The following is a 27,028-nucleotide window of genomic DNA, read 5'->3' as shown; positions in this document are numbered from 1 at the left end:
GGCTGAGAGGAGTAATGTTCTGTTGGATGGGGCTATATATGGAGGGGCTGAGGAGTTATGTTCTATGGGTTGGGGCTGTATATGGAGGCCGAGGAGTGATGATCTGTGGGGTGGAGCTGTTCTGTTGGACAGGGCTATATATGGAGGGGCTGAGAAGTTATGTTCTGTGGGATGGGGCTGTATATGAGGGCCAAGGAGTGTTAGGCTGGCGGAATGCACCAAATAATAAAATGATAATGAGGTGCGTTCGCAGCCTGGGGTCCACCGTGCAGAGATGGAATACTGCAGCTAAGTAATGGCAGATACTATATGGCGGTGTAATAAGCGAACACACGCGGGTTAACGTCACCCGGTGTGTACGAGGCTGACTCTGTTGCCCCACAGAGCCGCACTACCGCCGAATATAAATGCCGAAGCCTGTTAAGCTCACAGAGCTCGGCGAAGTGAGCGCTGGTGTAAAGTCACAGGACTCTGCCCTAAGGCACAGGGTCGGAGTCCCTCTAGACTCACCAGCACTCGGCGCCACAGCTGTGGTGCCAGGGAAGACTAAGTAAATACCGCACTAAAGTGCATGCAGTGCCAGACTGGCGGACGCCACTAACCAGCCTAGACTTAGGACTGGAAAGTGCACTCTAATACTACAGAAGTGCACACGGTGCTGCTCTGATAGGTGCTGCAATAAATGCAGTACTAATGTGCCTTCTGCTGGATGGCACAATATGGCACTAAGTGAGGTGCTGATCTGGAAGCACTGTGGCGCAAGGCAATGTCACTGGTAGGCGCTGACTCTAACTACAGTTCCCTATTACATGCGTATCCAAGGGAGGGGAGTCATAATGAGTCAGTCACCAGTCTCATGTATCCATCATCACTCACACACATAGTAACAAGAGTCTATACTAGCGCATGGCCACTCTGTTATAGTGGCTTCCTTCCGGGACCTTCCCAGTGGTGGACCAATCCGAGCAGGCGCGGGACCTGCGCATGTGACTTCCGACCTCCAATGAGAGGTCGTTCCACGGGTATGCTCAGTAGGCAAAATACAGGACTTAGTCCCTGGAGTGTCTGCTTGCTGCGGATTCAAGCATGGTGCTACAGCAGAGCCTGAAGGAGCAATCAGACGCCTGGCATTAGCCTGGGCAAGACGACTGGACTGACGCCTCTGCTGAGCAGGAATCTCTGCGGCCGCAGAGGACATGGCTTGAGACTCCCCCTGTGCAGTAGGGGAAACTCGACGCCTAACATGGAGTGATGTTCTGTGGGATAGGGCTGTATATGGAAGGGCGAGTAGTGATGTGGGATGGGGCTGTAAACAGAGGGGCCGAGAAGTGATGTTCTGTGGGATGGGGCTGTATGTAGATGAGCCGAAAGGAGTAATGTTCTGTGGAATGGGGCTGTATATAGAGGAGCTGAGGAATGACGTACTGTGAAATGGGGCTGTATATAGAGGGGCTTAGAGGAGTGATGTTGTCTGATGGTGCTGTATCTACAGAAACTGACAGGAGTAATGTTCTGTTGGATGGGGCTATATATGGAGGGGATGAGGAGTTATGCTCTGTGGGATGGGGCTGTATACAGAGGGGCCAAGGAGTGATGTTTTGTGGGATTGGGCTGTATATGGAGAGACTGAGAGGAGTGATGTTCTGTGGGATGGGACTAAGGAGTTACTTTCTGTGAGATGGGGCTGTATATAAAGGAGCTGAGAGGAGTCATGCTCTGTGGGATGGGGTTGTATATAGGGCTGAGAGGAGTGATTCTGTGAGATGGGGCTGTATATAAAGGAGCTGAGAGGAGTGATGTTCTGTGGTATGGGGTTATATATAGGGCTGAGAGGAGTGATTCTGTGGTATGGGGCTGTATATAGAAGGGCTGAGAGGAGTGATTCTGTGGTATGGGGCTGTATATAGAAGGGCTGAGAGGAGTGATTCTGTGGTATGGGGCTGTATATAGAAGGGCTGAGAGGAGTGATTCTGTGGTATGGGGCTGTATATAGAAGGGCTGAGAGGAGTGATTCTGTGGTATGGAGCTGTATATAAAGGGGCTGAGGAGTGACGTTCTGTGGAATAAGTCTGCATCTAGAGGAGCTGAGAGTGTGGATAGGTCTGTACATAGAGGGGCTGAGGAGTGATGTTCTGTGAGATGGGACTGTATAGAGAGGGACTGAGAGGAACTAAACTTGAAATGATTGGCAAAACAACTTATTATACCATAGGTATTCCCATCCCCAAGATTTTATCCCAATAAGTAGTAGGTGTAATAATAATATTAGCAAATACTTCCAATTAGAAATATAGTATAGTTCTTCTGATTCACTATGTCACTTACCCCATATGCAGGTGTCTAAGGTTATGACCACTCACATAGTGACAGCTAGCTAGCGGTTATGGTTAGTAACCATGGATACCTAGCCTACTGCACCGTCTGCACATGCGGTAAGGAACTAGCTAATCAGAAGAACTATACTATATTTTTAATTGGAGGTATTTGCTAATATTATTACACCTACTACATATTGGAATAGGATCTTGGAGATAGGAATACCCTTTTAATGATTCAGGAGCTATGTGTAACATAGATATCAGAAAAAGCATTTTTTAGCCACCAAAAGTGCAGAGAAATTGCAACTTCTGTGTAAATAAATTAAAGTATCCTAAAAACAAAAAGTTCCACTGTCACTGTGTATCCTTAGCAGTGAGGCGGCAGAAGCAGTTTCTCCGTGCAGCTCCGTTGAGTGTCAGCCTAAGGGATGTCCGGTGCCGCCTGGAGCAGCAGCACGGAAGAGACCACAGGACTTGCCACATGTGGAGCAGACCAGTGCCTGCCCCTTACCACAGTTAGCGCCGGCTTGTAGCCCAGTCACCTGACAGGAAGTGACGTCACGGAGCAGCACCCACTTCCGCCAATACTGAGGCGGGTTCTCCCACCTCTTAGTTAGAGTGGGCGGTCACGTGACGTACGGGCCGCGCGGGGTCTCGTCACGTGTGCGACGGGTTGGGGGGGTTGGAAAGTGAAGATGGCGGCTGCCGGGGGCCTGGACGAGAGGTAAAGAAAACGGGCTGGAGAGAACCGGCGGCCACCGGAAGCTGGGAGGTGGCTGACAGCAGCAAGTGACGTTTAAATAGGAGAAGGCGGGAGTTGGAGACTTAAGAAATGTCAGCTGCCAGATAGTAGAGTTTTCACCACAGGCTGTGTGCGGACTGCAAGTCTTAGCATGTTGTGGTGGAGCCGTGTGTAATGGTCTATGTTATATAGGGGAGAGCACCCTGCATAGAGCGTGTCCCCCCTTCATAGAGAGCGTCCTGCAGAAAGCATGGCTCCCCCCTCCATAGAGAGCGCCCGGCAAGGAGCGTGTTCCCCCCCCCCCGTAGAGAGCGCCCAGCAGATAGTGTGTCCCCCCTTACATAGAGAGCGTCCGGCAGATAGCGTGGCACCTCCCCCCCATAGAGAGCGTCCTGCAGAGAGCATGGCTCCCCCGTCCATAGAGAGCGTCCGGCAAGGAGCGTGTGTGTCCCCCCCCCCGTAGAGAGCGCCCAGCAGATAGTGTGGCCCCCCTTCCATAGAGAGCGCCCGGCAGATAGCGTGTCACCTCCCCCCCATAGAGGGCGTCCTGCAGAGAGCATGGCTCCCCCCTCCATAGAGAGCGTCCGGCAAGGAGCGTGTGTCCCCCCCCCCCCCCCGTAGAGAGCGCCCAGCAGATAGTGTGGCCCCCCTTCCATAGAGAGCGCCCGGCAGATAGCGTGTCACCTCCCCCCCATAGAGAGCGTCCTGCTGAGAGCGTCCCCCCTTCCATAGAGAGCGCCCGGCAGATAGCGTGTCACCTCTCCCCCATAGAGAGCGTCCCCCCTCCATAGAAAGCGCCCTGCAAGGAGCGCCTCCCCCCCTCCATAGTGAGCGCCCATCGGAGCGTGTCTCCCCCTCCATAAAGAGCGCGCAGAAGGGAGCGCGTCTCCCCCCTCCATAGAGAGCATCCTGTAGAGCTCGTGTCCCTCCCCCCCATAGAGAGCGTCCTGCTGAGAGCGTCCCCCCCCCTCCATAGAAAGCGCCCTGCAGGGAGCGCGTCCCCCCCTCCATAGAGAGCGCCATCGGAGCGTGTCTCCCCCCTCCATAAAGAGCGCGCAGAAGGGAGCGCGTCTCCCCCCCTCCATAGAGAGCGTCCTGTAGAGCGCGTGTCCCTCCCCCCCTCCATAGAGAGCGCGTGGCAGGGAGCGTGTCTCCCCCCCTCCATAAAGAGCGCGGCAGAGAGCGCGTTTCCCCCCCTCCATAGAGAGCGCCCGGCAGAGAGCGTCCCCCCTCCATAGAGAGCGTGTCTCCCCCCCTCCATCTCCATAGAGAGTGCCCAGTAGAGAGCATGTCTCCCCCCTCCATAGAGACCGTCTTGCATAGAGCGTGTCCCTCCCTACCCCCGCCATCGAGGGCGCCCGGCAGGGAGCGTGTCTCCTCCCCCCTCCATAGAGAGCGCCCGGCAGGGAGCGTGTCTCCTCCCCCCTCCATAGAGAGCGCCCGGCAGGGAGCGTGTCTCCTCCCCCCTCCATAGAGAGCGCCCGGCAGGGAGCGTGTCTCCTCCCCCCTCCATAGAGAGCGCCCGGCAGGGAGCGTGTCTCCTCCCCCCTCCATAGAGAGCGCCCGGCAGGGAGCGTGTCTCCTCCCCCCTCCATAGAGAGCGCCCGGCAGGGAGCGTGTCTCCTCCCCCCTCCATAGAGAGCGCCCGGCATGGAGCGTGTCTCCTCCCCCCTCCATAGAGAGCGCCCGGCAGGGAGCGTGTCTCCCCCCTCCATAGACAGCGCCCGGGAGAGCGCGTCTCCCCCTTCCATAGAGAGCGCCCAGCAGAGTGTGTGTCTCCCTCCCCTCCATAGAGAGCGTCCTGCAGAGAGCGTGTCCCCCCCCCTCCATAGAGAGCGTGTCCCCCCCTCCATAGTGAGCGCATCCCTCCCCCCCTCCATACAGAGTGCCTGGCAGAAAGTATGATTCCCCCCCCCCCCCCCCCATGGAAAGCTTGTCTCCTATAGAGTGCCCGGCTAGAACATATTCTCCCTTCCCCCTACAGAGAGCGTCCAGCAGAGAGTGATGTTCCCCCTCCCTCTATAGAGAGCTTCCAGCAGAGTGTGTTCCCGCATAGAGTGCATGTCCCCCTCCATAGAGAGTGTGTTCACCTGGCAGAGAGGATCACCCACCCAGCATAGAGTAGCCCAGCAGAAAGTCTTGTCCTCCCCAGTAGAGGGCGCCCCGCTGAAGCAACGTGTCTAGCAGAGCAGTGACCCCAAGTATGTTTATAGTCATATAATTTATTACCATCGGCCTCTCATGACGCAGGTGGCTGGTGATGGCCACGTGGAACATCGCGTCCCCCCAGACCAAGTGCCTTAAATGCTGCTGTCAGAGCTTGCGATCAGATCATCTGCCGGGTTCGCCTTCATGTGTTTTCGTCTTAAAGGGGTGAAGCAGTTTGATAGCATTTTGCATTACATTGTTTTACAATCATGTGCTCCGTGCCATGAAGGACCGAGAGTTTACTAGACTTTTCCTTCTTCTTTCAGGAGCAGCCGGGAGCTGTGGACAATTCTACTTGGCCGCTCTGCTATGAGAGATCCGGTATGTGTCACCAGCTCCCCCGACGTCACTGCTCCGTGGAGGATTCTAATGACCAGCTGCAACACTTACTAGCTTCTCGCCTTAATTCTGTGCCCCCCTAATAAGCTGCCTGGACTCACATCTGTACACCACAAATCCATCTACTTTAAAGAGAAGTAACAGCAGGAAACATGATAAAATTACCAGTACTCCTCTGTTAACCCCTTCCCGACATCCGCCTTTCATGTTCAGCGCATGTTGGGTGCAGGATTGGGCTCAGGAGCTCCATACTTTTCGGTTGACGGCTGTGTGATACAGCCAGCACATGCCACTAATAATAATCACTGGTGTTAAAAAAAAAAAAACCAAAACAAACACACAAGAATTTCCTTCACCGCACCGCCCCCTAAAAAGTGCGATTTAACTCCAGACAAGTCTCATAAATACTCTGTGCTGCTGTGAAGTAAATGACTACTCTTAACAAACTGTAATATACTTTACTTTGCAGATACAAATCAAGGCAGAGCTGGACCACTACGGAGAAAGGCTCCTGCAGGGATTGTCCTTTTACAAAGCACCCAGGTACATTTCTACACAGACTTTATCCGTACTCCACTGACTGCCCGACCGTCTTATTACATATTTGCGTTTCTATCCCTCGTCACTTGCAATCTGTGCTTGCTGTCAGTGAAGGGAGCCAGTCCTGCTCTAGCTTGGCTCAATCACCTAAAATTGGGTAGACTGGGACAGATCAGAGCCCTGCGCTGGGTGTTCTAGATTCTAATTGCAGTTGTAGCGATCAGGGATAAATGTGGGGAGGTTTTCCTGCATTTGCATGACAGCAAGCAGAGGTTGCACATTTCTCCACCTTCTTTAACCCTCTACTTGCAGAACAAGCTCCGCAGACAAGGTGAAGGCTAACAAGAACTTGGCTCCAGCCATGAAAGATCTCGGGCAGAGAATCAGTAAATTTCTGGTGAGACCATGTTTTGGGACGACCTTAGGGGAGACGCCAGTGCATTACCGGACACCTGTAACCTGTATTTACTGTACGTTCGTTGACTCAGGGTCTGGATGAGGAGCAGAGCGTGCAGCTGCTGCAGTGCTACCTCCAGGATGACTACAGGGGGACACAAGACTCTATTAAGGTTGGCCCTCGCTCCTGTTCGTGACGTGGTACACTGGTCGCACTTGTTGATTTTACACTTCTCCCATCTTTATGCTTTTTTTTTTTTTAGATGGTACCACAGGATGAAAGGCAGAGCCAGGCACTGATGCTGAAGGTTTGTGTGAATCCATTCTCCCGTCATTACGATCACAAGCTGTCCATCTGTGATTAGTAGGCGTTGGACAGAAGTACTGGGGCCCCTGCCCTGCAGTGCCCGGCACAGAGTCAGTCATACATGTGTCCAGCTGTGCTGATCACACATTGACGGTCGGGGCAAGGTGTCGTCCGTGTTACAAGTAATCTTAGCTCTGGCTTATTGCTCTTCCATCACTTAGATAGCAGACTATTACTACGAGGAGAGAATCTGTATGCTGCGCTGCGTTCTGCTGCTGCTGACTTACTTCCAGGATGAAAAGCATCCGTACAAGGTAAAGTCGTGTGTATGTCTGTAAATTATTGGTCATGGAGGAACGACCAAAATCATCATCTATCAGTCCTTTGGATCGACCTATCCAAATGGTTTTGGTCATGATAACATTTTTTTATCCAATGAAAATTCATGCGTTTTCTGGCCAAGCCCAGCATGCATGTGTAACTGTCACTGATCATCAGCTGACGGTCCTCCTATTTCTGGCATGCACAGATCTTCATGGCTGACTGTTCTCTCTTGTCACCATAGAAAGAATTTAATGACTGTATGGATATGCTGCAGCGGGAGGACTTGATGGGCAAATACTGCAAGCACTTTGAAGATCTCTGTAAAGAAGAAGCACCCACGTGGGAAACCCATGGGAACCTCATGGTACGTCGGCAGCTTTGCCTGTAAACTGATTGACACACATCATCGATATACAATGACTGTAAAGGGAGTCGCGTAGCTGTGTGTCTGCATCCGCCGCTCCTATAGAGAATTAATGGAACCGAGGTGCGCACTCTCTGGAGCCCCACTCTCTGGATTGGTGGGGGTCTCAGAGGTTGGACCCACAGCGATCAGGAAGTTATCTCCTATCCTCTGCATGGGGCGTTACTTAAAAATCTTGGTACAAATCTTCTAATATACAGTATATATTTTTTTTAAATACCTGCCACTTATTAATCTTTTTCTGCCGAAGCCAATTTTTTTTGCACTTTTAGTTTTTTCATTTATTTTTTTTAGGACCAGTTGTAGTATTGAATGACGCTATTTATTTTATCATATATAAACTGCTTGAATACTGTGCAGTGTTTACCGTCTGGGCTAAAGGAAACCAGTCACCAAGTTTGGCCAATATGAGAAACAGCTACCATATTCTAGTGCTGATATACAGCATTCTGTAATGCTGTATATCCACCCCCAACCCGATCTGCGAAACTAGAAAAAGACCCTTCATTATACGAACTTGCAGGACGGTCCGAGGGGTGTCGCTGGTCTTGATCTGGCGCTACAATTGTTCTTCTTACTTTGTGTGGATGATGCGTCCCCGCGTCATCCGCACAGTCTCCCTACCATCGTGTTCCTGCCCAGGCGTAGTTCTCTGCCCTGACTAGGGCAGAACAAAGTACTGCAGTGCGCAGGTGTCGGGAAGGGTCAAAGATCCCGACACCTGGGCACTGCAACACTTTACCCTAGTCAGGGCAGAAAAGTACGCCTAATGAGAAAAAAAAATCGAAATGCCAGAATAAAATTTTTTGTTTGGCCACCAAAACATTGCAATAAAATACAATAATAAACAATAAAAACATATCTACCCCAAAATGGTACCAATGAAGACGTTTTTTTCCCACTACTTAAAACAATAACCTATATATTTTGGTATCTGCATACTAGTACTGACTTGGAGAATCATATTGCCAGGTTAGTTGTACCGTGTAGTGAACATGGTGAATAAAAAGAATTGCAGAATTGCATTTTCTTTATCACTTCATTGGGGGACAGCGGTAACCATGGGTGTATGCTGCTGTTGCTGGCTGACGCTAGGCAAAAAAGGAAAATACCTTATATACTTGTGTATAAGTCGAGATTTTCAGCCCATTTTTTGGGCTGAAAGTCCCCCTCTTGGCTTATACACGGGTCATATACCTGGGGGTCGGCGGGGGAGGGGGAGCGTTGGTGTCAGAGATCATACCTATCTGTCCTGCCGCGGTCTCTGCAGCCTCGCTTCTCCACTGTCTCTCCCTTCCTGTCTTCAGCGGTCACGTGGTACCGCTCATTACCACAGGAAGGGAGACAGTGGAGAAACGAGGCTGCAGAGACTGCGGCAGGATGGGTGAGTATAGCGATATTCACCTGTCCCCCGGTCCATCGCTGCTCACCGCTGTCTCTGCTGCATCCTGTGTCAGTGACGTTTAGGCAGCAGGGGGGGGCGCGGTGACGTGGTTAGTGCGCGCCACCCCTCTGCTGGCTGAACAGTCACTTACAAAGAAGCGGCAGACAGCGGCGATGGACCCAGGAGAGGCGAGTATGGCTTTTTTTTGCTTTTTTTTTTTTTGCAGCATATGGGGGCATATTCTATGGAGCAGCATATGGGGGCATAATATATGGAGCAGCATATGGGGGCATAATTTATGGAGCTGCATATGGGGGCATAATCTATGGAGCAGCATATGGGGGCATAGTCTATGGAGCAGCATATGGGGGCATAGTCTATGGATTCTACCCTCGGCTTGTACATGAGTCAATAATTTTTCCCAGTTTTTTTGTGGCAAAATTAGGGGGGTTGGCTTATACACAGGTCGGCTTATACACAAGTATATACGGTAGCTCCTTTTCTTCTACGCCTCATTGGGTGACACAGGCAGTGGGTGTTATGCTGCTTGCCACTAGGAGGACACTAAGTAAACCAGAAAAAAAGTTAACTCCTCCCCTGCAGTATACACCCTCTCGCTGGATGAGATTTCTCCAGTTCTTGCTTAGTGTCTGTAGGAGGCACTTGGGTCTGGCTTCAGACCCCACCGTTTTTATTTTTGATTTTTCTGTAAATTTTTATTTTTTAATTAACGGAGTGAAGGGGACGACGGTTCCTTTCTACGACCCACTCTCCCCCGAACCAACAACAGGCAAGCACGCAGAGTATACCTCCCCGTACACTTTCCTGCGACGAACGGGGCTGATTCCTCTGGCGATGATTCCTTACGGTGGTGATCCATGGATATGAGGGCAAGCGCAACAGACGAAGCATGGATTGCAGGACGGCACGATGCGTGGAGAACAGCACTTCCGAATGCCCTGAATCAGAACCATAGCTCTCCGTCCCCCTGCCCATAGGGAGGATCGATTGAGCATACCCCTTTAAGAACTCCTCCAGCTCTGCTACATCAACCCAGGAGGATGAGAAGACCTGCGTGGATGGCCCCGGACAGTGTGGCCAGCCTGAGCACTGGAGTAGAGGTGTACGCAGGTTATTTACCAGCCATCCCGAGTTTAAGGATATTGTCCAGAAACATAGGGATCGGCCACATAAGCTGTTCACAGGGCAAAAGTCTATTGAGGCTAAATACCCTTTTGCTCCAGACCCAATGAAGGATTGGTTGCAGTCCCCTTCGGTAGACCCTCCGGTATCGCGTTGTGCTTCTAAAACGCTCCTATCCCTTTCTGAGGGCTCCTCAGTCAGAAACCCCTCCGATCGTCAAATTGACTACCTTGCCCACTCAGTCTTTGAAGCTTCAGGAGCGGCGCTTTTTCCATCTTTCGTGGCGACTTGGGTCACTAAGGCAATGGCCGCTTGGGCAGAAGTCTTAATTATTGCCTTCCAGGGTACCAATCTTCCTCCGGAGGCAACCAGGGTCGCCAGGCAGATAATTCATGCAGCGGACTTTGTAGTGGACGCTTCTTTAGATGCCACCAATTGCGCTGCTCAAACTGCCGCTAATGCGATCTCCATTAGAAGAGCCCTATGGTTCCGCGACTGGCAGGCGGATGCCACATCTAAAAGATAGTTGACTTCTCTGCCCTATCAAACTGGTCTTTTTGGAGAGAAACTGGACCAGCTCATTTCTTATACTACTGGGGTAAAGAGTAAATTCCTTCCTCAACAAAAGGCTGTTCGGCCGTTTCGGAGCCAACAGCCGACGCGTTTTCGACCTTTTCACAACAATTCCAGTTGGTCCTCCGCTACCTTCTCTTCCGGATCAAGTCTGTCCCCGTGCGGAGACAGAGGCTCCCAGGTCTCATACAAACCTAACCGCTCTTGGAAGCCCAGGCCAAGGGCATCTGGATCTAGGAAAGCCAGATCCCATAGATCTTCTACACAATGACTTGTGTGGTATCCGTCAGACACCGACAAAGTAGGCGGTCGACTACTTTCCTTCAGTCACACCTGGCTCGCGGTCGTCCACGACAAGTGGGTCAGGGAGCTGGTGTCCTCCGGATACAAGATAGAATTCTCTTCTCCCCCTCTGACACGTTTCTTCTGGTCCTCACCCCCCCCAAGAAAAAGACAAGAGCCTTCCTTTGGGCTGTTCAGGCTCTGCAAAGGGACGGAGTCATCATTCCGGTCCCTCATCGCGAAAGGTTCGGGGGTTTTTATTCAAACCTTTTTGTGGTCCCAAAGAAGGACGGGACGATGCGGCCCATACTGGATCTCAAACTGTTCAATCAGTTTGTTAAGGTACGGCGATTCCGAATGTAATCTGTCCGATCAGTTGTCGCTTCCATGGAAAAAGGAGAGTTCCTAGCATCCATTGACATCAAGGACGCTTACCTTCACACTCCGATCTGCCCGTCCCACCAGCAGTTCCTCCGTTTTGCAATTCACGAGGAACACTTCCAGTTCATTGCCTTGCTCTTCGGACTCGCCACCGCCCCCAGGGTCTTTACCAAGGTCATGGCGGCTGTCATAGCCATTCTCCACTCTCGGGAAGTGGTGGTGTTACCATATCTGGATGACCTGCTCATCAAGGGTCCGTCCCTTCCAGCCTGCGAGGAATCCGTGGAATAACAGTAAATACACTTTCTCGCCTGGGATGGAAGATAAACTTTCGAAAAGTCTTTCCCAAAACCGGCCCAGCAGATTTCCTTTTTAGGAATGATCTTGGACACTTCCCGCGGGTTGGTCGTTCTCCCTCCAGAAAAGACCCAAGCCTTACAACAGGCAGCACAGACTCTCTCCCGAATGGTTTCTCACTCCGTTCGTTTCAGCATGAAAGTTCTCGGAAAGATGGTGGCAGCGATGGAAGCAGTCCCATTCGCACAGTTCCATCTCCGTCCCTTACAACTCGCGTTGCTGTTAGCTTGGGACAAGAACCCGTTTTCCCTGGACCATCGGTTCCTTCTGTCACTGCGGGTCAGACAAGCCCTTAAGAGGTGGACACTTAGGACCTCCCTGAATCAAGGGAGGTCCTTTCTCCCAGTAAGATGGTGGGTAGTAACCACCGACGCAAGTCTTCTGGGCTGGGGTGCGGTCTTTCGTCACCACACGGCACAGGGTCGTTGGTCACGTCTCCCCATCAACATTTTGGCAATACCTGCGACCATCTTCTCGCAGGTCACCCCATCAGGATCCAATCCGACAACGCTACGGCTGTAGCGTATATCAACTGCCAGGGAGGTACTCGGAGCAGGAAGGCCATGCACGAAGTGAGTCACATCCTCCATTGGGCCGAGACCAACCATTCGCCCATCTCAGCAATCCACATCCCGGGCGTAGACAATTGGGCGGCAGACTTTCTCAGTCGCCAGGGCCTTGCCTCGGGAGAGTGGTCTCTTCATCCGGAAGTCTTTCAGCAGATTTGTCATCGTTGCGGGACTCCGGATGTGGATCTCATGGCCTCAAGACTAAACAACAAGGTTCTTCGATTCATTGCCCGAACGTGCGATCCATGCGCCGTCGGAGCGGATGCCCTAGTTCTGTCGTGGCACCGGTTCCGGCTCCCGTACATCTCCCCCCCCCCTCTTCCCTTGCTTCCGAGGGTCATCAAGAAGATCAGAACAGAGGGAGTACCAGTGATCCTAGTCGCGCCAGATTGGTCGCGCCGAGCATGGTACACAGAACTGATACATCTAATCGCCGATGTCCCGTGGCGACTTCCGGATCGCATGGATCTACTCTCACAGAGCCCGATTTACCACCAGAACTCCGGGGCTCTGTCTTTGACGGCGTGGCCATTGAATCCTGGATTTTAGCACAGGCTGGGTTCTCTCATGACGTGATTTCCACCATGATTAGTGCTAGGAAGCCTGTGTCCATGCGCATCTATCACTGCACCTGGAAAACCTTCTTTTCCTGGTGCAAGAATCATGATCGATCCCCTCTGGTGTTTTCCATTCCGGCCATTTTGTAATTCCTTCAATCCAGATTAAAGTCAGGCCTCGCGCTTAGCTCGCTCAAGGGCCAAATTTCAGCCTTGTCTCTTTGCTGGCCACACCCCTTTCCTACTTTCCTTTAGCCAGTCGCCGGCGTGCGTTTAAAATCGCGCACTCTTTTTATCCTATATGACGTGTCTTCCTCCTCTTCTTTTGAGCTGGCCACGCAACACCCCCCCCCCCCTCCCCCCGCAGCGCGTGTTTTTTCTGCGCACCTTCTTCTGCTCCTATCTCGGACCTTCTCCTTCCCGGCTGTTCACGCCCCTGGCGTGTCAGCCAATCGGAAGGGGACCTTCGTTTTCACCTGTTGGCAGAATGTCCTGACTGTTGACGCCCCTGGCGTGTCAGCCAATAGGACGCTGGCTTTCTCTTTTGCCTGCCGGCAGATTGCAGCGGTGGTGGGGACAAGCAGAGTAAGAATGAGTCTATTCACACTACCATATCCTACGTGCTCTGCAGTCCTGCTGGAGCTCTGCTCACGGGGGACACAGCTATATTTTGCGCTCTCTACAGGCAGCTTCCTCAGCTCTTTCTGCTGTTGTCGCTGGCATCAGGTAGGCTCTGTCAATGGACAATAGCCTTTTCTTGGCAATTATTCATAGTCTGAACCTAATGGAGGACGAGGCACCTGATCAGGAGCACTCTGTTTCCTTCAAACAGGTAAAATGTCCTTCCTGGAATTTCCCTAATCACGGGGAATTTGAAGCAATTATGTCTAAACACTGGGATCACCCTGAAAAGCGTTTCCCAGGAAGGAAGCAGCTAGATATTCTCTATACCTTTAGGCCAGACCTCGTTGGTAAATGGGCAGAATCCCCTAATGTGGATCCGCCGGTTTCTCGCCTGTCTTCCAAGACAGTCCTGTCTCTACCAGACGGTGCATCTCTTAAGTATTCTACAGATAGACAGATTGAATCCTTGGCTAAGTCAGCCTTTCAAGCAGCTGGCGCCTCCCTCTGTCACATATTTGCCTCCACCTGGGTGGCAAAGTCCATGTCTGCCTAGGCAAGAATGCTTTGTCAGAGTATTCTAGCGGCAGCTTCTCCGGATGAAATTGCAGATCAGATTGCCCTTGCCGGCAAGTATCTCATGACCGCTTCTTTAGATGCGGCTGGTTGCTTCGCCAGGGCTACCAGCAACATCATTGCTTTACTCCACATTCTCTGGTTAAAAGCTTTTAATGCGGATCCGCCGTAAAAAATGTCCCTCACTGGTCTTGCCTTCCAAAGCTTTAGACTTTTTGGTCCAAGCTGGATCAAATAATTTCGGATGACACCGGCAGGAAAAGCACCTTGCTTCCCCTGTCCAAGCCTAAATGTCCTTTTCTCGTTCGCCTTATTGGGGGACACAGAGACCATGGGTGTATGCTGCTGCCACTAGGAGGCTGACACTATGCACAAAAAAAGGTTAGCCCCTCCTCCGCCATATACACCCCACCGACCGGCAGGAAGTTCCTCAGTTTAGCTTAGTGTCAGTAGGAGGTGGACACGGGTCTTTGATTAGACCCATATCTACCTCGATGTGCGTCGTTTCTTTTCAGGTTTTTCCGGAGGGATACAGTGTGAATAGTCACATCTGTAGTCCCACAAAGAGACTATGAGTACGGCGTGCACTGCCACCCCGTATCCTCATAGGTCTACAGCAGGACCAAGACCCCTAACATGGATGTGGCGTTCCAGATGGTCCTCGCTCCCCGTCTCCCACCCACTCGCCTACCAGAGCCGGTCGGTCGGTTGAGGCGCAGGATACTCTCCTTGAAACAGTACGCTGGATGAAACGGATCAGGAAGGTAAGTATGAGACCTGAGTCCCATTCTCCCCTGCGGGTTCCACGCCAGGCCACTCCATGGATTCTTCGGCAGCGGTCGCTGTGACAGTGCTGCGACGCCTCCGCGTCGTCTCCAGGCGGCTGCTGCAGCTATTTAGGCCCTGGCTGGTTATCGGACAGCTCTTCCCCCCCCCCCCCCCCCCTCTGCCGGGTCCTAGCTGTCCTCAGTAGCGGCCACCGCGGCGGTTCTGCGACGCCTCCGCGCCGCCCTGTGCAGGCGGCCGCCTCTCCTAATCCAGGCCCCGGCTTCATCTGGGGCCTTGTCCGGCGTCGCGGCCACGCCCCCCGCCTCCATTCTCGGGCGGGCTTCCCTCCCGCCCGCTCTAAGCCCGCCCACGGCCTTCTCCCCTCAGGTTGAGCGTCCCGGAGGCGGCGCCGTCCCTCCCACCCTACCATCTTAGCGGGTGGCACCATTTTTATCATCGGCGCCTAGCCCCGCCTACCTCCCTCCTCTGCATCTGCAGGAAAGCGCGCGCTTCCTTCTCGGCTCCTCTCTGGCTGCCGCCATTTTCGCAGCCTGTCAGCCGGACGCTGTTCCGTCAGCCGTGCCCCTGCAAACCGGACGAACCGTGCATCTCCATTTATTGGAAGCTGCGATAGGACACCGGACCGTGAGTAGCTCTGCATACTGCAGACTGACACCCTCCTCTGCCTCCTGTCCCCCAACCTTCCGGCAAGGCTTCAGTGACTGTCCGTCAGTATGTCTAATTCTAAGTCTGACCGCGCTCGTCCCCCTGCCTCCTCTGGCACCTTAGTCAAGTACTTTGCGTGCTCTTCTTGCAATCGCAAACTTCCCTCAGGTCAGTTCACTCCCCTCTGCCTGGACTGTAGCAATCCAATCCAGCCCGACGCCGCTCAGGAGCCATCCATAGCCCCAGTGGTGAGTGAGCCCCCCATGCCGGGCTGGGCCTCCTCTCTATCACAGTCAGTGGCAGACCTCACCAAGGTGTCTCAGTCCCTAGTAGCCGTTCTGGACAAGTTGCCCTTGGGAGCTTCGGCGGGACCCAGCACGTCTCAGGACGTCCCATCTGAGCCAGCCAGCGGCAGTCGCAAGCGGCACAGGCAGGACCTCCAGGCGGAGTCCTCCCCTCGTCCTACCTCACCCCATAGTCCCCAGCAGTCTCCCTCTCAGGCCTCCTCTCCCGAGTCAGGTGAAGCGCTTTCGGAATCGGAAGGGGTCTTAGAGCTGGATTCGGACCAGGATGCGAACATGAAGGTTACGGTGCAAAACCTCATTGCCGCGATTCACCATACCTTCGACATCGCTGACGCCCCTGCGAAATCCTCAGATCAGGAGGTTTCGTTCAGACGGGCGGAAACACCATCCAGGGTGTTTCCCTTCCATTCTGAGTTTGGAAAGATTTTTACAAAGGAGAGAGAAGATCCGACCAGACGCTTTCAAAGAGGAAAGCGTCTCGGCGTGCTGTACCCGTTTGCTAAAGAGCTCACGGACAACTGGGCCGCTTCTCCCTCGGTGGACCCTCTCGTGTCCAGACTTTCTAATAGTACGGTCCTTCCGCTGTCAGGTGTGGCATCTCTAAAAGATTCTAATGATAGGATCATAGAATCTCTAGCAAAATCTGCCTTCCAAGCGGAATCAGCAGCGGTATGTCCAGTCTTTGCTTCTTCTTGGGCAGCAAAGGCCATATCCACTTGGGCAGACGACCTTCGGCAGGGCATTCTGGATAAGGCACGACCAGAGCATTTGGCCGATCTCGCCAATCAGATTTCCCATGCGGGGGATTATCTGCTTTCTGCATCCTTGGATGCCGCATCTTGCGCAGTTCAGGCATCAAGTAACATCGTGGCAATCCGACGTACAATTTGGCTCAAGGCCTGGCAGGCGGACTTGTCCTCTAAAAAGTCTCTGACCAATCTGCCTTTTCAGGGAGTGCGTCTCTTCGGATCACAATTGGATCAGATTATTAAGGACGCTACCGGAGGTACGAGTTCTCTTCTCCCCTCCAAGCCTCGCAGACCTCCTCCAAGGCGTCAGTTTCGTCCCTTTCGGACTTTCCGCCGTTTCAATACGGCGGAAAACCCTTCCAACCAGCAAAGGCCACAGGCACGTCAGGAAAGAAAGAAGGTTTCCTTCAGGCCCACTCCGTCCTGGCGGTCCCACTCTTCCCAGGGAAGACCGTCCAGATCTAGATCTGGACGGTCTACATCCGCATGACTACCATCGGTCTCCCGTGGGTCCCTTCCAATTGGGAGGTCGACTTCTTTTCTTCAGCGACGTCTGGCTCGCCTCAGTAGAGGACGCTTGGGTCAGAGAGGTTGTATCAACAGGATACAAAATAGAGTTCATTTCTCTTCCACGGGATCGTTACTTCCAATCCCGTCCGCCGAGGGATCCGGCCTTGGTCCCGGGGTTCGGTTCAGCCATCGCCTCTCTTCTCAGCTCCGGGGTGATTGTGCCCGTTCCCGAATCGGAACGCTTCACAGGGTTTTATTCAAACCTGTTTGTGGTGCCGAAAAAGGACGGGGCAGTTCGGCCCATCTTGGATCTCAAGTTACTCAACAAGAGAGTTCGTCTTCGCCACTTCCGGATGGAGTCAGTACGCTCGGTAATTGCTTCCATGGAGGAGCAGGAATTCATGGGTTCCATAGACATCCAAGACGCCTATCTACATGTGCCCATATTTCCCGGACATCAGAAGCTCCTGCGGTTTGCGATTCACCACGAACATTACCAGTTCGTTGCGCTTCCTTTCGGGCTCGGCACCGCTCCCAGAGTCTTCACGAAGATTATGGCGGCGTTGATGGCCTTGTTGAGGATCAGAGGTCTCGTTCTTTTTCCGTACCTCGACGTCATCCTGATCAAGGCTCCCTCCTTTCAACAGGCCCACCTAAGTGTGGCGATCGTTCTAGACACCCTGTCCAGTTTTGGATGGATTGTCAACCGGAAAAAGTCCTGTCTGGTCCCTACTCAACGTCTTGTGTTTCTGGGCCTTCTGTTCGACACTCGTCGGTCAAGGGTATTTCTCCCACAAGACAAGATCCTTTCCCTGCAGCAGGGCGTGCGATCATTACAGATCACACGATTTCCATCCCTCAGGACAGCCATGAGGGTCCTGGGGAAGATGGTGGCGGCGATAGAGGCAGTTCCCTTTGCCCAATTTCACGCCAGGCCACTCCAGCAGGCCATTTTGTCCAGGTGGAACAGGTTGGCTCTGTCTCTGGATCGTCCGGTTCGCCTTTCATGCCGGATCAAGCGGTCTCTCAACTGGTGGTTGACGTCTCCCCTCATTCTCTTGGGGCGGTCTTTTCTTCCCGTTCACTGGCAGATTGTCACTACGGACGCCAGCCTCATCGGCTGGGGTGCAGTGTTCCGCAATCACACTGTTCAGGGTCGATGGTCGACTCAGGAATCAGCTCTGCAGATCAATGTCCTAGAGATAAGAGCGATCCATCTAGCCCTCGTCCACTGGGAAAGGCGCCTCAAGGGCCTGCCTGTCAGGATTCAGACAGACAATGCCACAGCGGTGGCGTATATCAACCGCCAAGGGGGAACACGGAGTGTCTCAGCTCTGGCGGAAGTGTCCAGAATTCTTCAATGGGCAGAGACCTTTGTTCCAACGATTTCCGCGGTTCACATTCCCGGCGTGGACAACTGGGCCGCCGATTTCCTCAGCCGCGAGGGTCTCGCGGCAGGGGAATGGTCCCTACATCCGGACGTGTTTCATCTGCTCTGCCGTCGGTGGGGAACTCCGGATGTAGACCTCATGGCATCTCGCCTCAATAGGAAAGTCCCACAATTCGTGTCCAGGTCTCGGGACCCTCTGGCAGTGGGCGCCGATGCTCTGGCCGTCCCTTGGTCACAGATCGAGCTCCCCTACCTGTTCCCTCCTCTGCCTCTTCTTCCCAAGTTGTTGAAGAAAATCAAAGCAGAGGGGATTCCAGTCATCCTCATCGCCCCGAATTGGCCCAGAAGGTCTTGGTTCGCGGACATTGTCAACCTTCTCGCGGACGCCCCCTGGAAGCTTCCCGACAGGGCAGATCTGCTGTCTCAAGGCCCGATTTGCCACCCCAATTCTCGGTCGCTCAATTTAACGGCGTGGCTGTTGAGACCGAGGTTTTGAGACGGGCAGGATTCTCTGATCGGGTATTTCATACCATGATCCGCGCCAGAAAGCCGCCTTCTTCGAAGATCTTATACCGTACTTGGAAAGCCTATTTCTCCTGGTGTGAGACCAATGACATCGCGCCCTTGGTTTTTTCGCTCCCTTCTATTCTAGCGTTTCTGCAGGCAGGGCTGGATGCGGGGCTTGCTCTCAGTTCCTTGAAGGGTCAAGTTTCGGCACTGTCCATTTTATTTCAGAAAACGCTGGCCTCCCGGCCCCAGGTCAAAACCTTCCTCCAGGGTGTGGCTCACACGGTTCCTCCGTACCGAGCGCCCGTGGATCCTTGGGATCTTAATTTGGTTCTTCAGGTGCTGCAGGGTCCACCTTTTGAACCTCTCAGGGACGTTTCCCTTTCCCTCCTTTCTTGGAAAGTGGCCTTTCTGGTGGCCATTACCTCCATCCGGCGCGTGTCGGAATTAGCAACACTTTCTTGCCGCTCTCCTTCATCAGGACAAGGTAGTTCTGCGGCCTCCGCCCTCTTTTCTTCCGAAGGTGGTATCTTCGTTTCACCTCAATGAGGACATTGTTCTGCCATCCTTCTGCCCGAGCCCAGCTCACCCTCGGGAGTGGTCCTTGAACAAGCTGGACCTAGTCAGGGCATTGAGAGTCTATCTAGCCCGGACGACTTCCTTGCGGAAGTCAGACCCTCTGTTCATCATTCCTGACGGGGCGAGGAAAGGTCACCCAGCCTCAAAGGCCACTATTGCGCGCTGGATCAGATCGGCAATTTTGGAGGCATACCGGGTCAAGCATCGAGTGGCCCCTCCAGGGGTCAGAGCGCACTCTACCCGGGCGGTGGGTGCCTACTGGGCGGTGCGCCACAGAGCTTCCGCGCTGCAGCTTTGCAAGGCTGCAACGTGGTCATCGGTTCACACCTTTGTGAAATTCTACAGGGTCCACACCTACGCTTCGGCGGACGCCAGCCTAGGTAGAAGGATTCTGCAAGCTGCGGTGGCGAGTCCACTGGCCTGATGGAAGTTTGTTTCCCACCCCAGGGACTGCTTTGGGACGTCCCATGGTCTCTGTGTCCCCCAATAAGGCGAACGAGAAAACAGGATTTTTTGGGTTGCTTACCGTAAAATCTGTTTCTCGGAGCCTTCATTGGGGGACACAGCACCCTGCCATGTTCTACAACTCCTGTTCTTATGTTTGTCGGTTTGTTACAGTTGAGTTGTTTGTTCTGTTCTCAATCTATTCTGTTACTTCTCCTACTGCTTTCTCACTAACTGAGGAACTTCCTGCCGGTCGGTGGGGTGTATACGGCGGAGGAGGGGCTAACCTTTTTTTGTGCATAGTGTCAGCCTCCTAGTGGCAGCAGCATACACCCATGGTCTCTGTGTCCCCCAATGAAGGCTCCGAGAAACAGATTTTACGGTAAGCAACCCAAAAAATCCTGTTTTAACAGGAAAAGGTCACTTCAATCTCAAGAGAGATAGTGACTTCCGGTTACAAAATCAAATTTTCTTCCCACTCTTTCCCCAGGAAGACGTTTCTTTCTCTCTGGCCCGCCAAGACATCAGTCGCAGGCCCCAGGGTTTCTTCATGCCGTCTCTTCCCTACTACTCACAGGAGTAATCGTACCCGTCCCCTGGAACTAATGACTAATGGTTTTCGGGTTTTTACTCTATTCCTTTCATAGTCCTGAAGAAAGACTGATCGCTCCATCTGATTTTGGATCTCAAGCGATTCGGTAATCGCCTCCATGGAAACATGAGAATTTCTTCACATTCTTGTTTGTGTTCAGCATTAGAGGATCCTACGGTTTGCGATCCAGGAGGAATCTTTACCAGTTCACGGCCCTTCCTTTCGGCCTGGCCTCTGCCCCCAGATTATTTACGAAGGTCATGGCCATCCTGCGCTTCAAGAGGATTCTCATAATTCCTTACTTGGACATCTTCTGATCAAGGGACTGTCCCGCCCCGATGAGACTGCGCCCCGCTGAGACTGCGACCAGAGTCTTCAAATTACTCTGGACTCTTTGGTCTATCGCAGCTGGATTATCAACAGAAAGTCCTCCCTGACCACAGCTCAGCAGCTGGTGGATCTGGGTATAAGGTTCGACATAAACTAAGCCCGTGTCTTCCTTCTATTGGAGAAGTTTTCATCCCTCTGCCAGGGGATCCGTACTCTAAAGCGACCAGCTTCTCTCCCCCTACGGTCCTGCATGAGAGCTCTACGGAAGAGGATTGCCACCAAGGAAGCTGTTCCTTTTGCCCAGTTCCATAACCGTCCTCTTCAGCTGGCCCTCTGGTCTCCTTCGGACAAGAGGATCGTCTCCCTGGATCGACCCGTGCTTTTACCTCTCTAGGTGAGGCAGTGCCTGACCTGTTGATGCTATCAGCATCAGTCCTATGAGGGAAGTCCTTGTTTCCTGTCCGGTGACAGGTCATCACCACCAACGCCAGTCTCCTCGGTTGGGGAGCATTTTTTTCTTCGTCACACAGCGCAGGGCCACTGGAACGCCCAAGAGGCCGCTCTCCCATCAATCTCCTGGGGATCAGGGCAATTTTCTTTACCCCTCACCACTGGCAGACCCTCTTCGCGGGCCAGCCAGTCCGCGTACAGTCAGACAATGCTACGGCCGTGGCTTACATAAACTGTCAAGACCGAACTCACAGCAAACAGGTTATCATAGACGTAACAAGGATTCTGTGATGGGCAGAACGTCACGTTTCCGCCATATCAGCCGTGCACATTCCGGGGGTAGAAAATTGGGCAGCCGACTTTCTGAGCCATCAATGTCTCGCATCGGATGAGTGGTCGCTCAGCCCCGCCGTCTTCATCCAGATATTCCAGAAATGGGACTCCCCAGACGTCGACCTGATGGCGTCTCAGATGAACCACAGATTCCTCAGTTTGCAGCCAGGTCCTGGGATCCGCTAGCCATTGGTTGCGATTCCAACTGCCTTATCTTTTTCCTCCTCTCCCCTTGATCCGAGAGTCGTGAAAAAGATAAAGGCAGAAGGGATCCCCGTATTCTTGATAGCTCCGGACTGGCCAAGAAGGGCCTGGCGAGCGGAGCTGGTGAACATGCTCATGGACGCTCCCTGGAGGCTTCCAGACCTTCTCTCTCAAGACCCCCCTCTTCCACTAGAGTTAACAGTCTTTGAGTTTAACAGCATGGCCGTTGAGGCCGCAGTCCTCAGGGAGGCTGGTTTTTCCCATCAGGTCGTTCAGGCTATCCTTGCGTATCTACTACAGATACTGAAAGGCCTTCTTCTGGTGGAGTGAGGACAATGGTTTGGTCCTTATGTCCTTTTTTCTTCCTTCCATTCTTTGTTTTCTACAAACAGGTCTTGACTCTGGTTTGTCGCTCGGTCAATTCTTTTCCAATGAAATCTAGCCTCTCGTTCCCAGGTAAAAACCTTTCTTCAAGGAGTCGCCCACCTGGCACCTCCTTATCGTCTTCTGATAGGTCCATAGGATTCTAACCTTTGTCTTTGGCGCGCTCCTTTTGAGCCCATTCAAGAGATTACGTTTTCTCTCCTGTCATGGAAAGTTGTGTTGTTTTCTTAGTTGCAGTACATCCATCAGGAGAGTTTCCAATTAGCGGCATTATCCTACCGTTCCTGATTCTACATCGGGACAAGGTAGTTCTCAGGCCTGTTCCTTCCTTCCTACCTAAGGTGGCCTCTTCATTTCTCATCAATGAAGACATTGTCCATCCTTCTGTCCCTCCACAAGCTGCATCCCGTCAGCTGTCAGAGTTCAAGGACTACTCCTTCTCGTCAATCTGACGTCCTGTTCGTCATCTCTGAATGTCGTCGTAATGGGCTCCCAGCTTCTAGGTTCACTATTGCCGTTGGATTAGTTTGGCAATATTGGAGGCATATCGCTTTCAGGACAGACAGCCTACTCTGGGGGTGAAAGCTCACTCTGCTCAGCGGTGGGGGCCTCCTGGGCTGTTTCTCACCAGGCCTCGGCTTTCCAGATTGTAAGCAGATTGTAAGGCTGTGACCCATGCCCATACCCATGCCTCTACCCATGCCTCGTCTGATGCAGGCCCGGGAACGAAGGTGCTGCAGGCGACTGTTACGTATCGGCTGACCTGAGTCCGTTTTAACTTGCTTCTATTGTTTCCACCCTAGGGACTGCTTTGGTACGTCCCATGGTTACCTGTGTCCCCCAATGAAGCGATAAAAAGCGATTTTTGGTACTCGCCGTAAAATCTTTCTTGGAGCCTTCATTGGAGGACACAGTGTTATGGTTGCGGATCGCACTAAATATAAAATATAATAAAGTGCGATCGCAACCCAGAGTCCACCGTGCAGAGATGGTAAACTGCTGCTCGGTAATGGCGGACACTACCTGAACACCGGTGGAGTAACCGCTGACCCGGTGTGTCCAGAAGTGAATGTTACAGCACAGAGCCGCAGAAAGAGACGCTGAAGCCTGTTACCTCACAGACTACGGCTTAGGGAACCGCTACTGCGGCGCCAGGGATTAACCCTAGAGAAACGCTGTGCCCTGTTAGCAGTCACAGGGTGCAGCCGACAGTTGTGTTACCCCACTGCTTGCGGACAGCGCCGCCCTAGCGGATGCCACTAGCCAGCCTAAGCTTAGCACTGGAAAGCGCAGTAACTGTGCACGGCACCACTGAGACGGACACTGCGGCGTATGCGGTACAGAGATGTCTCGTGCAGATGACACACTCTGGCATAACGTGTGAGAGGAGCCGGAAGCACTGCAGCGCTATGCTGTGCCACCGCTCGGCACTGACTCAGAACTCTAAACCCTACCAACATGCGTATCAGAGGGAAGGGGTTTCATAATGAGTCATTCAGCGGTTCGCAAGCATCCATCATCACACACCTCACTACCAATTACTGACTATACTAGCGCATGGCCGTGTGGCCATGCGACTCTTTTATAGCAGTGTCCTTGCGGGACCTTCCTAGTGGTCCAATGGGAGCAGCAATAGGACCTGAGCATGTGACCTCAGACCTCCAATGAGAGGACTTCCCACGGACATGCTCAGTGGGCTGAAAGAAGGGCTTAGTCCCAAGAGCTGCTTGCTGCTGGCTATTGCAGGTTATTATAGCTGAACCCTGATTGGCAGCAGTAACCAAGCCAACAGTAGTAGACTGAGCAAGACGCCGGGAACGACGTCTTTGCTGAGCAGGCTCCTCTGCGGCCGGAGAGAAATGGGAGACCGCAGAAGGCAAGGCTTGAGATTCCTCCTATGTAGAGGCAGGAACCTGATGCCTAACACTCAGCACTCTCTCTAATTGTTTGTACCATTATTGGGCCTATGTGCCTTCGTTGCTGGGTTGGTACATATGTTAAGTTTTTGGTTGCTTCTACTGTTTTAACACTAACTGAGGTACTTTGTGCCTTTTGGTGGGTGTATTCTGCGGAGGAGGAGCTATTTTCCTTTTTTGCCTAGTGTCAGCCTCCTAGCAACTGCAGCATACACCCATAGTGACCTGTGTCCCCCAATGAAGGCTCCAAGAAAGAGATTTTTTGGTGCGTACCAAAAATCCCTCTTTTTTGCCATTTCACCACACTTGGATTTTTTTTTTTATTGCTTTCCGGTACATTAAATGATAAAATCATGTTGGCATCCAAAAGTACAACTCGTTCTGCAAAACACAAGCCTCTATATGGCTATGTGGACAGAGCAATAAAAAAGTTATGACCCTTGGAAGAAGGAGGAAAAGCCCAAAGAAAACAAGAAAATCGCCTGATCGGGAAGGGATTAATATTCTCATTACTATATACTTGGTGCATATTAGGTAATTGGTATTCATGCATTTTTTCGATATTCATGTACCTTTTTTGACTTTTCTTAAAAAAAAAATCATCTGCCATCCACAAACACAATCCTTGATTTATTTTTTTCACTGCTTTGTTCTGTTAGACCGAACGTCAGGTGTCCCGGTGGTTTGCGCAGTGTCTACGAGAGCAGGCAATGTTGCTGGAGATCATCTTCCTCTATTATGCCTACTTTTCCATCTCCCCCTCCAACCTCCTGGCACTCGCCAAGCTGTTCAAAGAACAAGGTTTTGGACGGAGACAACAAAATCGTCACTTGATTGAGCAAAGCTTTGACCCTTTAATAGACCGAATCGGGTGAGTGTTCATAATTGTGTGTCAGCAGTTCCTGTGGTCATCTACATTGCCTAGATTAAAGGAAGATGTTGGTAATAAATGATTTCTTTCACTAAACATATAGATGTATTATCATATATATCTAGTAGATGCTGGATGTGCCCCTGCTTGGAGAACCAGCTTATGCATTTCTGCATCCAGGCAGATGATACGAGGAATTCTGGTCCCCATATTAGTGCTGGTCTCAGAGTTTGGACCCCCGTCTGTCAGATATTCAAGGGATATGCATCTTGTACATTTATAACATATACTTGGAATTGATCCACTCACTATTCCACTTGCAGCGCTGCTCATCAAGGCCCCATTCTTGATACATGCAGGTCCCATTACATTTATTACTGACCCGCAGATAGTTGATGTAAAAAGCTTGTTTTCAGTATCTGAAGATTCCTCCTTTTTGCATTACAGATATTTTGAAGTTCTCATCCTGTTGGAAGGCATCGACATGGACTCTGTTCAGGACTACGTTTTCAAGGATGAGCTCGAGCACCCTTTTACCAACGAGCAGCAGTTCTGTAAGGTGAGGTTTGCCCTGATCGGCCCTGAAACTGACTTGTTTACCCCCACCCAACCACATCCCATTAATGCCAATTCTACAGGACATGGACAACATCTTGCTAACGTTTGGGGATATCCCTCACCACGCTCCCGTCCTCCTAGCCTGGGCTCTGCTGCGGCACACTCTGAGTCCAGATGAAGGGGCCACGACCATCCGAAAAATGGGCAGCATTGCCGTCCAGCTCCACGTGTTCAAGTATTTGACAAGTATGCTGCGAGCCCTTGGTAGCGGTGAGAATAATGTAAGAATCCAATGCAATGATGAGCAGGATTTCACTAAACGACATGATTATAATTTTTATTTTGTATTACTATTGCAGTGTACCACCAGCACGGCATGTCTGTGCGTCTACAGTCTGCTGTGTTTTGCCTTGACTTCCATGGAAGAGCATACGTTGGGCAAACAGCAGGTAAAAGTTGGAATATACATCTAGACTTATCTAATCATATTAGTATTAATCCATTTAATAAATATTGTCATCCCGTCAGGATATTATTGATACGGCTTGTCAAGTGCTGACCGCCCCAAACCTCTCAGATCTCTTCTGGAATACGGTGAGTACCTGGGATCATACAATAGGTTTTGGAGATCTTTTGACATGTCATAGAGATATGTCAGAAGTTTTAGTCAGTGGGAGTCCAGGTGCTGAGACGAAAGGCTGGAAGCGCTCAGAAAAGCCCTGCTTTCCTCTAAGACTGAAGGTGAGCTCTATAGAAAGTCTGTCCAGTGTCTGAGCAGATCTGCACTCTGTTGATTAAGCTTGTCTCTCTTCCTTTTGTTTTGACAATCGTGTGGTCACGGCACCTGGACCCCAACTGAGCAAATCTTGTGACATATCAGAAGTTTTGTAAAAGTTCAGTTACACTTTTAATGAGTTGTCCACTACTTGGATAACCTCTTATTTAACTTCCAAATCCAACAAGAAAAGCTTATACTCGCCTCCTGCACTGATGTCGGCCCCGGGTCTCCCAGTGGTGGCGTCGCATTGATCAGCATCCACTAATGGGCTGCAGCACTCACACCTCCCTGGACATCAGAGTTTCGTCTCAGAAGTGTGAGCGGAGCAGCCCAGGAGTGCTGGAAGACCCGTCGTCAAAATCGCTATGCCAGTGCTTGTGCAGGAGGAGAGCGTAAGCTTTTCTTGTTTTATTTGGGGTACTCTGGAACTTAAGACTGGATTGTTCAAGTAGTGAACAACCACTTTAAGCAAGTTCTGCATACCTTTTTAAAAGACCACTGCAGTGAGGTGTTTTTTTTCTTTTTTTTCTCTATTTCTCCCTTTGCAGTATTACAGCCACTGGTTGCCCTTTTCAGCGGACCTCCGGTCCGTTCCAGCTTCATGTGGCCGCATTTCTAACCCACCAATTCACACACTTTTTACATTTGCTCGA

The 27,028-nt window shown here is 51.9% G+C and overlaps 1 protein-coding gene across 5 annotated transcripts in view; it reads left to right on the top strand.

Moving 5' to 3' along the window:
- The first annotated feature begins 2,892 nt into the window (after nt 1-2,892).
- Nucleotides 2,893-27,028, top strand: part of NUP188 (nucleoporin 188) — a 115,114-nt gene continuing 90,978 nt past the window's right edge. For 2 of the 5 annotated variants that reach the window (XM_073541000.1, XM_073540999.1), the window contains exons 1-14: nt 3,136-3,152; nt 5,311-5,433; nt 5,535-5,589; nt 6,077-6,150; nt 6,460-6,544; nt 6,636-6,716; nt 6,807-6,851; nt 7,072-7,164; nt 7,416-7,538; nt 24,828-25,039; nt 25,487-25,598; nt 25,678-25,878; nt 25,957-26,046; nt 26,126-26,191. In XM_073541000.1, coding sequence (XP_073397101.1) covers nt 3,151-3,152; nt 5,311-5,433; nt 5,535-5,589; nt 6,077-6,150; nt 6,460-6,544; nt 6,636-6,716; nt 6,807-6,851; nt 7,072-7,164; nt 7,416-7,538; nt 24,828-25,039; nt 25,487-25,598; nt 25,678-25,878; nt 25,957-26,046; nt 26,126-26,191 — 1,362 coding nt within the window. In that variant the 5' untranslated portion in view covers nt 3,136-3,150. The other 3 variants (XM_073541001.1, XM_073541002.1, XM_073541004.1) reach the window with 3 other exon arrangements.

Source organism: Dendrobates tinctorius, unplaced genomic scaffold (assembly GCF_039654945.1).
Source record: "Dendrobates tinctorius isolate UK_male_01 unplaced genomic scaffold, ASM3965494v1 ptg000120l, whole genome shotgun sequence".
In the NCBI taxonomy this organism is placed as follows: domain Eukaryota; kingdom Metazoa; phylum Chordata; class Amphibia; order Anura; family Dendrobatidae; genus Dendrobates; species Dendrobates tinctorius.
This window is presented reverse-complemented; position numbering and strand designations above follow the sequence as displayed.